The 16,209-nt window shown below is 40.4% G+C and overlaps 1 protein-coding gene across 1 annotated transcript; it reads right to left on the bottom strand.

Moving 5' to 3' along the window:
• Nucleotides 1–1,020: 1,020 nt before the first annotated feature.
• Nucleotides 1,021–14,717, bottom strand: LOC121527753 (phenolphthiocerol/phthiocerol polyketide synthase subunit C-like). The gene is made up of 6 exons (XM_041814816.1): nucleotides 14,660–14,717; nucleotides 13,165–13,318; nucleotides 11,237–11,397; nucleotides 10,942–11,148; nucleotides 8,348–8,529; nucleotides 1,021–6,549 (listed from the first exon to the last, which is right to left on the bottom strand). The coding sequence occupies exons 1-6, from the start codon at nucleotides 14,715–14,717 to the stop codon at nucleotides 1,021–1,023; spliced, it is 6,291 nt and encodes a 2,096-aa protein (XP_041670750.1).
• Between the last annotated feature and the right edge of the window lie 1,492 nt (nucleotides 14,718–16,209).

The raw sequence follows: 16,209 nt of genomic DNA, 5'->3' as shown, positions 1-16,209 counted from the left end.
ATAACTATAATTTGACATATTAATCAAGAAATATTAATGTGCTTTACTATTTTTTCAGGTTTTTTTGTAAATCAGCAAATTGTAAAATTCATGAATAACAATAATAATTCTATTTTAGCATTAAAAATATCATTTGGGTTAAAGAGCTTCTACATATTGGTGTATTAACCATTGCAGAAACATCAAAAATGATTTTGGTAATTACCAATGCTGTTAATTTAGGGCAGCTGTGGCAGAAACCTTACTTTGGTTAGGGTTAGAGTGGTCTCATACATTTGTTAAGCACTGTATATATATATATATATATATATATATATATATATATATATATATATATATATACACACAACTATTATCATACACTTAAACACAATGGATGGCTCTTGTTTTGACACGGAGGCTTTTACTTTGAAAGGCTCCCCTTCCCCAGTGGACACATGATTTCCTTTCCTCGGGAATTCCATTAAATGAAGAAAAGAAAATAATGGAATTGAAACAAAGAAAAATTCGACCCTGTTTTTTAAATTGTTGTTATTCTTTTTTCTGTTTTTGTGACCAAAATGAAAATACAGTAAAACAACTAGTTTTTCCATTTTTCCCATTTGTGGCGAAAAAAAAAAAAAGGAAAATGACTCGTTTTTCTGTTTTTCCCATTTTTGGTAAAAAAATGAATAGTGACTAGTTTTTAAATTTTTTTCCTTTTCTGGTAAAAAAAAAAAAGGAATAATGGCAGTTTTTTTCTGTTTTTTCTTTTTGGTCAAAAAAAAGAGAAAGAAATGGAAAAACAACTCGTTTTTCCATCTCTCCATTCTTGGTCAAAAATGGAAAAACAGAACAATGGCTCGTTTTTCCGTTTTGACTTTTTGGTCAAAAACAAAAAATGTAATAACGAGAGTTTTTCCTGTTTTTTCATTCTGTTGTCAACCAGGAAATGAATCTTCCAGAAAGTACACCAACCATTCAGCCAGTCTGCACGATTATTGTCCAGTGTGTTTGACATTCCTGCATCTAGTTGGCCTTTTATAGTTTAGTCGAAACATCATCCATGTCTTGAATCAGAAGTGATTTTGGGTTATCACTAATATTTTCAGCCTCACTCAGTAGAGCTGCTACTGATGATACAGTGACATTTGGATCCAACAGTTTCACCAAAGGCACGTTCACACCTCTCTCCTGAAAGATGACATTCTGCAGAGTCATGGCTTGCATCGAATCGATCCCTAAAGTTGAAATAAGACATTCTTCCTCCAGCTCCCTTTCTTCTATGCCGGTTGTCTCAGAAAGCAGAGAAAGAATGAAATCTGTTGGTGACACAGATGCAGTCGGCTTAAACCGAGAATCCATCTCTTTAGATTTCTGGAACGCCTCCTCTACTAAAGCTGTCAGGCGTGTAGTCAAGGCTGCGTTTTGAGACAGGATGTTGTACCTGATGTTTCTGAAGTGAAACCTACACACAGCCTGTTGTGGTCGATTGAGCAGAAGGCATTGCTCCAAGCTCTGATGAATTTCAGCCACATCCAACACCATCATCCCCTTTGCTTCGAGAAACCGCTGGAAGTGATCTTTGTTCAAGAGCAGACCGAGGTTTAGAGCGCCCCAGTTGATCGACTGTCCGGGGAGCCCGAGTTTGCGACGGTAGTGACAGAGCATGTCGAGGAATGTGTTGGCAGCAGCGTAGTTGGTTTGGGCGGCGTTTCCCAGAAAAGCTGAGATGGAGGAGTGACACACGAAGTAATCTAACGGACAGTGCTGGGTTGCATGGTGCAAATTCAGCGCACCGTTTACTTTAGGTCTGAGGACTTTCTCATAAAGGGATCTGTCAAGGGTCTCAATGAGACCATCGTGCAGGACGACTGCACTGTGGAAAACTCCTTTGATTGGACAGTTTGAGAACTTTTGGCCAATGAGATTGATGACTTTGTGTAAATACCGGGACAAGGATATATCACACTCCATGGTTGTGATGCAGTTTCTACACTGATTCTCTATGCTGTGTATCTCCTGCTGTACCTCTGGTGTGCATTTGCTCCTGGAGAGTATAACAACATACCCACCACCTCTCTGTGAGATAAACCTGACTGTTTCAAAGCCTAGACCTGAGAGACCGCCAGCCACAATATACACTGCTCTCTTTTGGAACAACTGTTTCTGTGACGGCAGCGATGGAATGTCAGACCGAGTACTGCTGATATTTTCCTCTAAAGCAACAACAGCCAGCTTCTTTGAGCTGAAGTATGATTGTGGTTTCTCTGAGTTGATGCTTCCAGATTTTTTGCTCTTAAAGGTGTAGCTTTCCAGAGCAACTTTTCCATTCAAGTTCAAGATCTTCAGCCACTTATAAATGCGTGGCCCTTTAGCTCTCAAGGATCCTTTTTGCAAAACGAGTGGCATCTGAATCGTCTGCACATGAACGCTTTCCTTCAGGCTGTAGAACACATCCTGAGATAGCAAGTGCTGCATGTGAGAATCACAAACAAAGACGACATGTCGAACACCTGGAAAGTTGCAGATTTTGGGAGTCAGAGCTTCATAAAGTGGAGGCAGGATGACAAATGCATCAATTTGACTTGCAGCTACAAAAGTGCCATTGCAGTGTGTTCCAGCAATCACATTCCAACCCAATTTGGAAAAGATGAGAGCCAAGACTTTCACCAGAGCAGAATCTGGCACTGGAGATATGATTCCTAGATTACCTTTGGCTCTGGGCAAGGCTTGGTGCAGGATCTCCCACGCCAATGCGAAGTAGGAAACGCAGGGTTGTTTTTGGAGGAATTGGAACCGTTTGGTACTGTAGCACACGTCCTCTGGGACCCTGACCCTGCTGGCTGCCACCACAGGATAGCAAGAAGCCACACGGTCCCCCACTTTAAGTTTCCTGACATCTTTTCCCACTGCCGTAATCGTCCCATTGAAGTCAAGAGCCAGCATCTTGTGGTTCTGCGATGAGTGTTTGTTCCAGTAAAGCGTCTCGCCAAATCTCAGGTGTGAATCACTGACAGGGAAGTAGTCAGATGAATGAACACATATCTGAGTGGGCCAAATTTCAACTGATGTATCACTGAGTGGCTCGGCCTTCTCTTTAAAGTGAACGGAATTCAGATGAACCATCTGATATGCATCAGCTGTTTGGAGCACGTGATACTCAGACGCTACAGAAGCCTTTGGAGAGTCTGAGATTTCAGGTGGAGTACGGACAATTGCAGGTTTCAGAATCAGCCCGTCTTTGACCACAAGCTCGGGGTACTTGCTGCAAGGGCAGGACCTGAGGACCTTAGAGAGCGCTTCAATGTCCTGGGCAGTGATAGAGTGTATATCAATGAGCTGAAATGGAAGGTCTGGTATCTCTGCAGCAAGTGATCTTGTCATACCAGAAAGAGCAAAGCCTGGATTTATGTGGCCCACGGTGAGGTCAGATGAACAAAAGGTGATTGTTCTGATGGGGTTTGGGAAGTGAATTTGTTTCAACTCTACGACTATTTGTCGTAAAATCTCACAGGAGCACACCAAGTTCTTCAGGACGACATCAGCAGCCAGTGAAGTGAGGTCTTCTTTACCCCACAAAAATAAGATCTCATCAAAGTTTTCCTTTATGTCTGTTATGTTGAGATTCACCAATAGAGATGGAAACCCGTGGCTCAAGAGATCATTTGCACAAGTGCAGGAAATGTATCTAGACCGTGAGTCCAAAAATTGTTGGAGGCCATTTGTGATCCCTATGTGGTCACTAAAGACCAAGGCCCTTGGAGGAGGTGCAGACGCGAGGCCTTTCGGAATAACACTGAAAGCGTTGTGATAGAAATACTCCTCAACCACATGAGTGGCACTTCTGAGATACTTGAGTATCACATGCTTAACTTCAACCAAAACTCTCCCTTCTTTATCTGCAAAGCAGCCACAAACCTCAAAGTGATCCGTCCCTACGTTTGTTGCTCTCAAATAGACAATCATCTCATCTTGCAAGGGTTCACAAACAGACAGACTTCCTATTTTGGTTGGAAACCCTAGTCGACCTGCAAAAATGTGCTGTACTGTAACTGGAAGAAGCTGCATCATGAAATCCAGCAAAACAGGATGAATGCAGTAGTCGTGCAACTGAGACCTGATTTCTTCTGGAGCTGTAACGACTGCAAAGGCCTCTTTAAGTTCTTCACCATAGTATACATCTCCCTTATTCTGAAAGACCGCTCCATACTGAAAGCCTCCTTGAGAGAGGCACTCATAGAACCTGTGGGCACTCACTACAGATTTGCACCTTTCCAAGATGGAGCTACGTGAAATGCACTGCTCCTCTATCAGCCTCTGCTTCCTTAAAACTACTGTACCCGATGCGTATGTTGCAGAGGAGGAGTGTACTTCGAACCGTGCTCCTGTGCCTGTTGTCTGTAGCTGCACTCTCATTTCAGGGGAGTTCTGAGTTAGAACAAAAGGACTGTGAAAGCTGATGCTGAGCTGTAATGAGCTGAGCGGTACTTTTGGTTTAGCACTGGCCATGAATGAAGCTAAACCCAGCTCAGCGTAGAAAGCACCAGGTATGATCGGTACACCATTGTGCTTGTGTTCCTTCAGGTAGAAAGAAGAGTCAGACGTCAGATCACAGCTGTAGATGTTCCTTTCACTTCCTGTCTGAAAGAGCACAGGGTGAATGCTTGTGTTTTTCTGTGCCGCCCCGATGATGACATCTCTGCTCAAACAATCAAACTGGTATTTTGGAATTGGAAGAGGCATGGTCAAAAATCTTCCGTAGAAGATGTCCCAATCTACATGGACTCCCAGTTCAAAGAGCCTGGACACAACAGAAACTAATATTTCATGATCTTTTCCTGGCTGTGCACATGCAAGAACAGCTGTTTCATCACCCAAAGTCTCCATGATGTTTCTCTGCAGTGCTCTTCTCGGTCCTATCTCCACAAAGATAGGACTTCTATTCTTCTTTCCTTGTGCTGCTGATCTCACTGCTTGCTCAAAAGCTACTGGCTCACGGATGTTTCTAGCCCAGTATTTCCCAGTGCAGAAATCGCCTTGCTGAGCTTCCTTTCCTGTCACTGTTGAGAACAACTCTGCGTCAAGGCCATTCACCTGTAAGGATCCGATGGTCTCCTCGACCTGTTTGAGAACTGGGTCCATCATGTGGCTGTGGTAAGCAGCAGGTACATCCAGTAAATGAAGGAAAAGCTTCTTGTGGTCGGTTGAAGCACTTAGCTCCTTGCGAAGGCTCTCGATTGCATCTGCATCACCTGAGAGGGTACAGGACTGTGGGCTGTTAAAGGCTGCAAAAGAGATTCTACCAGAGTATTTGGGAAGAAAAGCAGCTACCTGCGATACCGCCACGTTGCTCACCACGAGCATCTTCCCTCCAGTGACTCTGCTCTGCAGAGAGCTGCGGACATGTACGACTTTTACAGCATCCTCAAGAGACAAGAGGCCAGAACAGTGAGCAGCTGCAACCTCCCCAACAGAGTGTCCGAGTATGACATCTGGCCTGACACCCCAGTGTCTGAGCAAGCTGGTAATCCCAACTTGGATAGCAAAGAGCAGTGGTTGGACAACATCTGGATTTGGGGAGTCACGGCCCTCCAATTCACTCTCAAGTCTGTCTAAGACACTGAACTTGTTCAGTCTTTGGAAAAGCTGTGAAATCTCCCTCACCTTTCCCCTAAATACAGGTTCGTGTTTTAGTAGCTGTTTGCACATTCCATGGTAGGTGACGCCATTACCACAAAAAACAAACACTAACCTTGGATCTGAGTGAGACTGGCTAATATTCTTACCTACAGTGGCATTTAACTTCTCTTTAAGATCAGCTATGGATGAAACCACAACTGCCTTCCTGTATTTATGTTTTAGATGGCTTCTCCTGCACGCGGCTGTGTACAACAGAGAGTCCAGATCAGTTTTGCTGTCTGCTTCTAGCTCTTTGATGGTGTCTTTTATCATTAGAGTAAGTGATTTCAGTGAATTAGCTGACAAGACAAAATACCTAACCTGTTTTGCATCATGCCCTTGCTTGGGGCATGATTGTTTGTGCTGTTTGACAATGACATGAGCATTTGTACCCCCAAAGCCAAAGCTGTTAACTCCGGCAATCCTTTCACCGGGTGCTTCCCACTTTTCTGCTTCTGTTGAGACCTTAACGTTCAGTGCTCTGGCATCTACAGCGGCAGTCTCTTCAGAGTAGAAAACTGTTGGGACCATGGTCTCATGCTTCATCATAAGGAGAACCTTAATGAGTCCGGCCACTCCAGCGGCTGATTCTGTATGTCCTATGTTGCCCTTCACTGAGCCAATCCTCAATGTCTTTGAAGTGGGAGGTCGGGCCTTGGCGATGATATTTGAGATGCTTCTTGCTTCTGTTTGGTCTCCAGCTGGAGTTCCGGTCCCATGTGCCTCTATGTACTGGACATTTGCAAGGTCAGATCCGGAGTAGATCCTTTGCAGGAGTTCCTCTTGTTGTTTGGTGGATGGTTTGGTGATCGGGGTTACGGAGTGTCCATCTTGGTTGACAGCTGTTTTGCTGATAATACCCCAGATGTTGTCATGGTCCTGTATGGCCTAGAAACAACAAGAACACAGATGAGTATTACAGAGCATTGCTTAGGTTAAGGCTTAATCCCAGTTCTCCCCTTAACCCTCAGTCTTAACCCTCAGTCTCTAAATGTGCATTCTCGCGAAGTGCGAGGATTGTCCCAATTCTCCTAAGAGTTGAGTTGAGGGGCGAGTTTGAGGGCTTTATCTCCCTCAGTTCTGGAGAGGGACCGAACTGCAGTCAAGATGGCCAACATGGGTGTCGCTATACATCCAATCCATGCTGGAAGTTCCAAGTGGAAGTTTCTTCTTGGTGTTGGACTCAGCTGCCAGTGTTTGTCAGTCTTTTTCGTGCCTAAGCCTAATCCTTGGTGCTGGATCTCAACTATATCACCTTCCCCACTGCCTTACCCTGAACCTAACTCGGGATTTAATGCCTAAGCATAACCTTAGATGTACAGACTTCCGGTTGAGACTTCCAGTATGGATTGGATGTATGTCGGCCATCTTGTCTGCATCAAGATACTCCTGCAATTCTGAGATGTTCCTAGAGCTCCCCTGGTGTTAAGGGTTATCACTCAAAGATAGATGGCGTCAAATGCGGGGAAGAAATCGAGCTATAAGTGTAAATTTCTTTGTTAATAGAGATCTAAAAATTATGAAAACCACTCTAATTTCTTAGTACAGGGGTGTCAAACCCAAGGCCCGGGGGCCAAATCCGGCCAGTGGTACAGTTGTACCTGGCCCGCCAAATCATATCATATTTTTATTATAACTGTCTCACTGATCTGCAGATTTCCTCCAGTTTAAAAATGCAAACCTAACCCTGATGTTTTAAAATATCTTTGTTCCGTCAAAAAATAAGAAAAAGTTAAAATAATTATATAAAAAGTCAGGAATGTGGGGAAATAAATTTCTGTTTTCATGTCATATTCTTGATTTTGCATCTCAGTTATCAGGCAAAGTTATGGTTTTGACTTTTTATTTCATAGTTTGACTTTTTCAACTCACATTTTTGACTTTTACCTTATTTTTAACCTTTTTTGTTCTTCAGTTTTAAAATTTTGAGTAATTTTTATAACATAATTTGGCCATTTGTATCCTCAATTTTAAATTTTTAGTAATATTTTGAACTGTGAAACTCAAATTTTTTTTTTTTCTCAGGCTTTGACATTTTTAACCCATGATTTTGAAATTTATCTTATATTTTGACTTTTAAAACTCATAATTTCAAATTTTTATCTCATCTTTTGACCCTTATAAATCATGATTTAAACTTTCTTTCTTATATATTTGCCTTTTAAAAACATGATTTTGACTTTAAATGCCTTTTGGGCTAGTAAGTTTGAATATATTATCCCAGATTTTGAGCCTTTAAACTTAGCATTTTCACTGTTTTAAATCTCAGTATCATTTACTATCAGTGCTAACGTGTTTTCCCCCATAATTCATTGACTTTCAGTTGAATATGTTGGTGGTTGTGGTGTTTATAAGTGTTATTTGGATGAATATTAACGTGTTCTCGTTCTTCTTCTTCTTCCACTGAATTGACAGACTGCACAGTTTTGGCACATTACTGCCCTCTACAGTCTGAAATCCTAACTGCTATTAAGGAGTGTCCCATTTCTCAGTCCAGAGATGGTCCTTACACTCGGTTTAGAGGGCGAGTTCAGACTGAGGGTTGAGCTTGAGGGTAAGGTTGAGGCTTAAGAGGAGAATTAGGATTCAGCCTAAGCAGAAATACAAGAAATTGAAGTTGCTGGCTTATGGAGCATAGTTTCTAGTCTGTTTATTGTTTGGTGCTTAATTTATGATGTAGTCTGACCTTTTTCAGTGGCTTTAGGAGAACAACCCCACAGCCTTCCCCTCTGCCGTAACCATCTGCCCTGTGGGAGAAAGGTTTGCTGGTTCCCTCAGGTGAGATCATCTTGGCCTTGCTGAGAGCAACAAAAACCCTCGGCTCTATGATACAGTTGACTCCTCCACAAACAGCCATGTCACAATCACCTGGTAAGATAAAACACTTTTTAAGTCACATGTACCTTAAAATGAAAAACAATGCTGAGACATGACCTTACATTAACATTAAATTACAGGCTGGTCTGAAGTACATTTACCCGTAAGTCTGAAAACATAGAATTATTGTGGCTGTCTGACTCAAACTGGACTCGTAAAATTCATGTAAACATGTTGGTCAAAGTGAGACTGTGCTAAAGTTTTACTGACATGTCTTTATGACATGGCTACAGATTGATTCACTTTAACGTTTACACCTCAGTCCCATCAGACCGGCCCAGGACTTCTGCACATGTTCCACAGTCTCTGCGCCGGGCTCTGATCCAGAAACCAGTGCAACTCAACCCTGCTCAACCAAAGAGCCAAACTGTTGAAAGTACCTTTGCAAGAGCCCCAATCTAAGTGGTGAAAAGTGGCAAAGATGGGTTAAAGTGTCAATAAAAATAAGTGAAAGGAGGCAAAAATGGTGAAAAATGGCAAAAAAAGTGACAAAAATAGGGAGAAAAATGGCAAAGGAAGGCAGAAAGTAGCAAATATGGGTGAGAATTTAATAAAAATAAGTTACAGGTGGCAAAAATGGTCAAAAAGCAGCAAAAACACGTTAGGAAAACTAGTGGAAAGTGACTTAAATGGGCTTAAAGCAGCAAAAAGGTGAGAGGAGTGGGCAAAAAGCAGCAGAGAGTGGCAAATATGGTCCAAAAAGCAGCAAAAACATGGTAGGAAAACTAGTGGAAAGTGACTTAAATGGGCTTAAAGCAGCAAAAAGGTGAGAGGAGTGGGCAAAAAGCAGCAGAGAGTGGCAAATATGGTCCAAAAAGCAGCAAAAAAGTGGCGAAAACAGGACAAAAAGGAGCAAAGTAGGCATAACATGGCAGAAACCGGGTGAAAAGTGGTAAAAATAGGGAAAAAGTGGCACAATAAGGGCAGAAATTGGCAAAAATGGAAGAGAAATGACAAAAAATGAGTTACAGGTGGCAAAAAATGGTAAAAAAAATGACAGACATGGCAAAAATGAGTGCAAAGTGAATAAAAAAAGGTAAAAAGCAGCAAAAAGGTGGCGAAAAATGGTAAAAAAAGAATGACATAGACATGGCAAAAATGAGTGCAAAGTGAATTAAAAAAAGACAAAAAGCAGCAAGAAGGTGGCAAAAATGGGAAAAACTTGGCATTAAATGGCAAAAGTGGGCTTGAATCAGTAAAAATGGATTAAAAGCGACAAAAAATTGAAATAAAGTGGCAAAAAATTGCAAATAAGGGCTATGGAAATATACAGACAAAAACAGTATGGTTGACAATTAAAGCGAACTCTGTAAGTGTGGGAAACAAACTGATTAATGTGACTTACAATGGATAATTTCTAAAGGCCAGAGTTTCCCTTTGGTGTGTACTGTGGTATTTTATATTTAACCTGAATAATAACCACTCTTATCAAAGAGACAAATTTTAATTCATTTGTGTAGAAGGTAGCTCTCTTAAAAATGAGAATTCTTTTGTTGAAAACAGAAAAATATGTTAAAAACAGCTAAAATGAGTTATTAATGGCAAAAAATGTTAGGAAAGGTGATGAAATTAGACTGTAAAAGTAGCAGAAATGGGTTAAAAATGCTAAAAATTAGATGAAAGTGGCAAAACAACAACAACAACAACAAAATGGCAAAAATGGGTTAAAGTGGCAAAAATGTGCATATTAAGTGGTAAAAAAGGGATTCAAAAGAGGCCGAAATGGCCGAAATAAAAAATACGTGGAAATTTGGTGAAATGGGAAGAAAATTGATATAAACTGGTAACTATGGGCATATGAAACTGTGAAATGTGGCGTAAAAAGTGGTAGAAGGGGTTAAAAGGGCAATAATGGGCCAACAGAGCCAACGATAGGCAGAGAGTGGCAAGATTTGTCTTAGAAGTGGCAAAAACAGGCAGAGAAAAGTAGGCGAAATTAACAAAAAATGGGTTTTAAGTTGCAAAAATGTGTAAAAATTTATAAAATTAGTGGAAAAAGTTATGAAAATTGGTTAAAATTGGTGTCAATAAAAGTGGCAACAGTTTAATTCAAAAATGTTCTTAGTTTCTTTAAGGAATCTGGAGACCCCTCTTAATGTCTTGCGACCCCCAATGGGGTCCCGACCCCAACGTTGAGAACCCCTGTGCTAGAGGGATAGTGTGCACCACAATTGTACCGAAGCTCCACTGACTTGTATGAGAAGCTGGTTGACATACAGCCTGTTTGCTCTGCTGGCTAACTGGCCAGGTCAACAGTACGAGGGTCCATGACTAGCTAAAGAGGGCGCAGTGGAGGTGGACATGCTCCTGTCAGTTTATCAGTTCTCCCCCAGTGCATACTGGGACTAGGACAGTAGTTCAGCATCCTAACCAAGCTAAAACCACAGCTCGACTTACGCAGACCTTGTCTGATGGACTGACAGGCAAAATGAAGCGCCACCAGAGATGAGGAGCAGGCGGAGTCTACGGACAGTGAGGGCCCAGTGAAGTTGAAGATGTACGAGACTCTATTTGCTGCGATACTCATAGCGAGCCCAGTGCCGGTCCAGTGGTTGATCACACTCGGGTGCACATGTGCAGCGTTGGTCTCATAATCTCTGTTCATCAGGCCTAAAATAAAGTAGAACATGTATATGAGGAATCTGGTATGATGCAAAGTTAAACTGAATGCCACTGACTCTATATTTTACTGTCATACCTATGAAGACTCCGGTCCTGGTCCCACTGGCCTTCTCCAGAGGGATTCCAGCATTTTCTAAAGCTCTGTAGACGACCTGAAGAAGCAGCTTTTGTTGAGGGTCCATTTGTTCCACTTCACTGTCACTGATGCCAAAAAACTTGTGGTCAAAATCATTGAACCTGAGGAGATTAAAACCAGTAGAGGTCTGCTTTCACTGCCTGGATCATCACAGCTTTACCTGATAATGACCATTTTAGGAACGGCTAAAACCAGAAGGGCTCTGTGCAGCACCAAACACCGAGTTTAACTTGGTTCTGGTTTAGTTAAACTGTATGCACCATGGGGTTTAAAATCAGTTTTAAAAAGTCTTTTGAGATCAGCATTCTGATTTATTTAAATGCACATGTACTGCAGTGTTTTTGGTCTCCTTTTAAAGGTTTGATAACGTTAACCCTCGGGCATCACTACGGACATTTTTGTCTATTTGGGCACATTTTTCCTCTTTCTCTTCTCACCTTTTTGGCTGTTAGTGCTTATGGTCTAAAGTTTTGCAACAGAGTTTCTTTCTTGGCAAATTTTTGAATTCAAATTTCAATTTCTCTAATAGCTCAGGGGAACACTGTGAAACAGGACTGATTTAGACACAAAAAACATGACCATCCTGTAATCCAGTGGTTTTCAAACTTGTTTCACCCAAGGCACACCTAAGGTTAAGCCAAAATCTCAAGGCACACCATATTCATATCAATACAAAATAGACTTTTTAATAATATAACAGTCAAGGTGGCCCAGAAGGGGGGATAAAGGGGAGAGGTTTCTGGGGCTCAGACAACTGGGGGTGGCAAAAGGTGCCTGAAAGGTGGCAAAAATTGGTTAAAGTGATGGTAAAACATGGCAAAATTGGGTAAAAAGTGGCAAGACAAAGTCAAAAATGGTTAACAATTGGCACAAGGGGCCAAAAAATTGGTTAATAGTGGCAAAACATGTTAGAAGTGTCAAAAAGGTGGCAAAAATGAGTTACAAGTGGCCAAAGGGGTTAAATGTTGTAAAAAGGTGGTTAAAATTGTTTAAATGTGATTAAGAAATGGGCAAAATTAGGCAAAAAAGTGACCAAACAAAGGTAAAGTGAGTGAAAATTAACAAGAAGGTGGCAAAAATGGAATGAAAGTGTCAAAAAAGGTGACAAAATAGGTTACAAGTGGCAGAAAAGTGGCAAAAAGGGGTTTAAGTTGCTAAAATGTGGTAAAAAGAGATGAAAAAATTAGCAAAAAATGTGCAAAAAATAGAAAAATGTAGGTAAAAACTGTCAAAAAGGTAGCAAAAATGAGTTAAATGTGGCAAAAAGTTTCAAAAAAGTAGCAAAAATATGGGTCAAAAGTATTTTTAAAAATTTGCAAACTGCAAAAAAGCAGCAAAAATGATTTAAGTTGACAAAATTAGTGGCAAAATGGGTAGAAAAATTGGTTAACTTGGTTAAAAGAAGCATGAATAATGATCATTTCAACACCAATTTCAACTCAATAATAGCTTGCCAAATGAGAGAACTGTTAGCCAGGATGCTAGCACCAATGCTACTGATCCAACACACACACTCATCAATAAATCACAGCTGGGGAGGGTCCAGTCTCTGGGGTTTTCAGGGGTCCAGCTGGATTCCCAAGGCACACCTAGACTGGTCTCAAGGCCCACTAGTGTAACCTGCCACACCATTTGAGAACCACTGCTGTAATCAAACTGGCATTTAAAGGGTTAAAATCCTCAAAATGATTGAATGTTTTGGTAGTTTTGAGTACAACTGAAGTTTTTAAAGAGATTTATGCAAAAAAGCAGAAAAAATATGAATCTGTGAAGTTTTTATATCAGTTTTTTGGAAGTGGACGTTTTTGTCCTTAATGGCTTTAAAGGGTGGGAAGTGAAGGTGACGCCTGAGGGTTGAACAAACTTACCCTTCAATCAGAGCAGCCTTGGCTGTGTGGGATTTTCCTGCTTTGTTGTCATCGGGGTCATACCAGCTGGCCAAGTCAAATCTTTCTCTGGGAACTGGTACAGAACAGTTTCTTCCCTCCAACAGAACCTTCCAGAAGTTGTCGAGCCCTTCCCCTGTTAGTAGAGATATACATGGTGCTTCAGTTTGTATGTACACTTTAATAGTATCACAATATTCTGCAGATTTGCAAACCCAAAACTTTGGTGAAGGGAGTTGTTTTAAAAAAAAGAAGGTAGTATGAAAATATTTACCTCATTTAAAGAAACTAAAATTATTTAAACGCACCCCTTTAACATTTCCAGGATTTATTTTAAAGAAGTCTTGATTTTGTAGATTTTATGCAAGGTTGTAGACAGTTTTTGAAATGGGAAGTCTATTTTTGTAGTTATAGCAGTGATGCTCAACACATGGCTCTAGACCCACATGTGGCTCTTTTATGTATTCATTTGAAATATTATTCCCCCAGAAAACCTTTAAAAGGGAAAATTTGACCTCAGAAATTATCCTTTGCAAGTCACATTAATCAGTTTGTTTCCCACACTTCAACAGTAGGTTTAATTGCCAACCTCTGTTTTTTGTCTGCATATTTTTATTGCCTTTATTTGTAATTTTTACCTTAATTCCATTGTTACTGCTTTTAGCCCATTTTTGATACTTTTATCCTGCTATTTGCATTTTTTTGCCCCGTTTTTTTGCCTTTTATGCCCCTTTTGTCCATTTATGCTGCCGTTTGCAATTAAATGCTACTAATTTCCCATTTAACCACTCCTTGATGCTTTTTTTTACCCATTTTAGTCACTTTTTTCTGATTCTTGCCCATTTTAGTCACTTTTCACCCATTTTTCTCATCATTTTTGCCACTTTTGGACCATTTTTACCACCTGTAACCCATTTGTTTTGCAATTTTGCACCGATTTTACCACTTTTCTCCCAGTGTTTGCCACTTTAAGCCCATTTTTGCCACTTCTTTATGTCACTTTTCTGCCCTTTTTTGCCACTTCTCACCCATTCAAGCTGCCTTTTGTAATTAAATACCTTTTTTTGACATTTCTGCCCGCTTTAGTCACTTTTCAGTCTCTTTTACAACATTTTTTCCACTTTTAACTCATTATTTGGTCACTTCTCACCCATTTTTTGCCACTTTTCTCCCAGTGTTTGCCACTTTTTGACTATTTTGGACTTTAACTTAACTTTAACTTATTTTAATCACCACTTTTCACCACTTAGATTGTGGCTGGTTCAAATGTATTTTCAACAGTTGGCTCTTTGGTTGAGCAGGGTTGAGTAACACTGAGTTAAAGTGTCTTGATTTCCTGTTTTGGTACAAAAGTTGTTTCATCTAAACCAAAATTGTGATATTTAGGTGAAGTGGAAATCTGTAAAAGTTGTTTTTTAAAGAAGTACAAAATACATAGAAAGCACACTTTTACCTGATATAAATGTAAATGACTTACCTCCTGGAAAATTGCATCCGATGCCGACCACAGCAATACCATCTTCAGATTCTCCCATTCTGACTAAACATCACTTAGAACCAGTCCATAAATCTTCACCAGACCGTAACCTTCGTCTCAGCATCACTCCTGAGAAAGCTGTGTGGAACAGCTCTGAAAATGATGTAATGAATCCAGTTTAGTGCCGCACCAGTGCCTCCAAACATCCGTACTGGTCTCCTCTCCTTTAGTGATGCTATCACAACAGGACATGTTCGTTCTTATGGCCAGCTTCTTAAAGCTGATTAAACATTTATGACTGATTGTGTTCGTGGCCATGGAGATGAAGGAGTTCAGTGCACACATTTATGTGTCTTTCAAATGATTAGACCAGTGTTACTCAACCTGTGGCTCTGGAGCCACATGTGGCTCATTTATGATGATTTGTGGCTCTTTTATGTCTTAATTTAAAAAATTATTCCCCCAGAAAGCCTTTAAAAGGAAAATTTGACCTCAGAAATTATCCATTGCAGGTCACAGTAATCAGTTTGTTTCCCACACTTCAACAGTAGGTTTAACTGTCAACCTCTATTTTGTGTCTGCATGTCCATTGCCCTTATTTCCCATTTTTTGCCACTTTAATTCCATTGTTACTGCTTTTAGCCCATTTTTGACTCCTTTGTCCAGCTTTTTGCACTTTTTTGCCTCTTTTTTTGGCCTTTTTTGCCACTTTTCGCCCAACTAAGCTGCCTTTTGCAATTAAATGCCACTAATTTCCAATTTTGCCACCATTTGATGCTTTTTGCCCATTTTTTTGCACTTTTTATCTGATTTTTGCCCACTTTAATCACTTATTACTCAGTTTTTCCTCTTTTGGACCATTTTTGCCACGTTTCTCCCATTGTTTGCCGCTTTAAGCCCATTTTTGCTACTACTTTTTGTTACTTCTCCCATTTTTGACACTTTTATCCTGCATTTTGCGATCTTTAGACCCTATCTGCCCATATTTCACTCCTTTTTTCTCATTTTTGCCCATTTTAGTCACTTTTCACTCATTTTTTGCAACGTTTTTGCCACTAACTCACTGTTTGGTCACTTCCCACCCTTCTTTGCCACTTTTCACCGCTTAGATTGTGGCTCTTCCAAATGTATTTTTCAACAATTTGTCTCTTTGGTTGAGCAGAGTTGAGTAACACCGGATTCTCAAACAATGGAGAGACTGTGGGTCTCCTATTGTTGACGTTTTTACACCAATACTTCAAATCAACAAATCCACCATGACAGGAAGGGCAAAGTATTGTAATTATAGACAAAAAGAAACTACTTCACTAGGACATCGAACAACAAGGATGAGCTTTCACAACGAACACATCGAAAAGGTCTGAATTTATCACAGTAAATAAGAATCATTGGTTCATGCAAAGAAAATCTGTTCTGATTTTGTGTTTATACTTTTAGTATATTTGACACCTTTGTCATTAGGTTAGAAGAAGGTCATGTTAGTGATCATCCCTCAGAGAAACTGGAAAATTTAGTGGTAAAATTGCTGAATTTGGTTTTGGATTCATGAG

Source organism: Cheilinus undulatus, linkage group 19 (genome assembly GCF_018320785.1).
Source record: "Cheilinus undulatus linkage group 19, ASM1832078v1, whole genome shotgun sequence".
NCBI classification, from domain to species: domain Eukaryota; kingdom Metazoa; phylum Chordata; class Actinopteri; order Labriformes; family Labridae; genus Cheilinus; species Cheilinus undulatus.
This window is presented reverse-complemented; position numbering and strand designations above follow the sequence as displayed.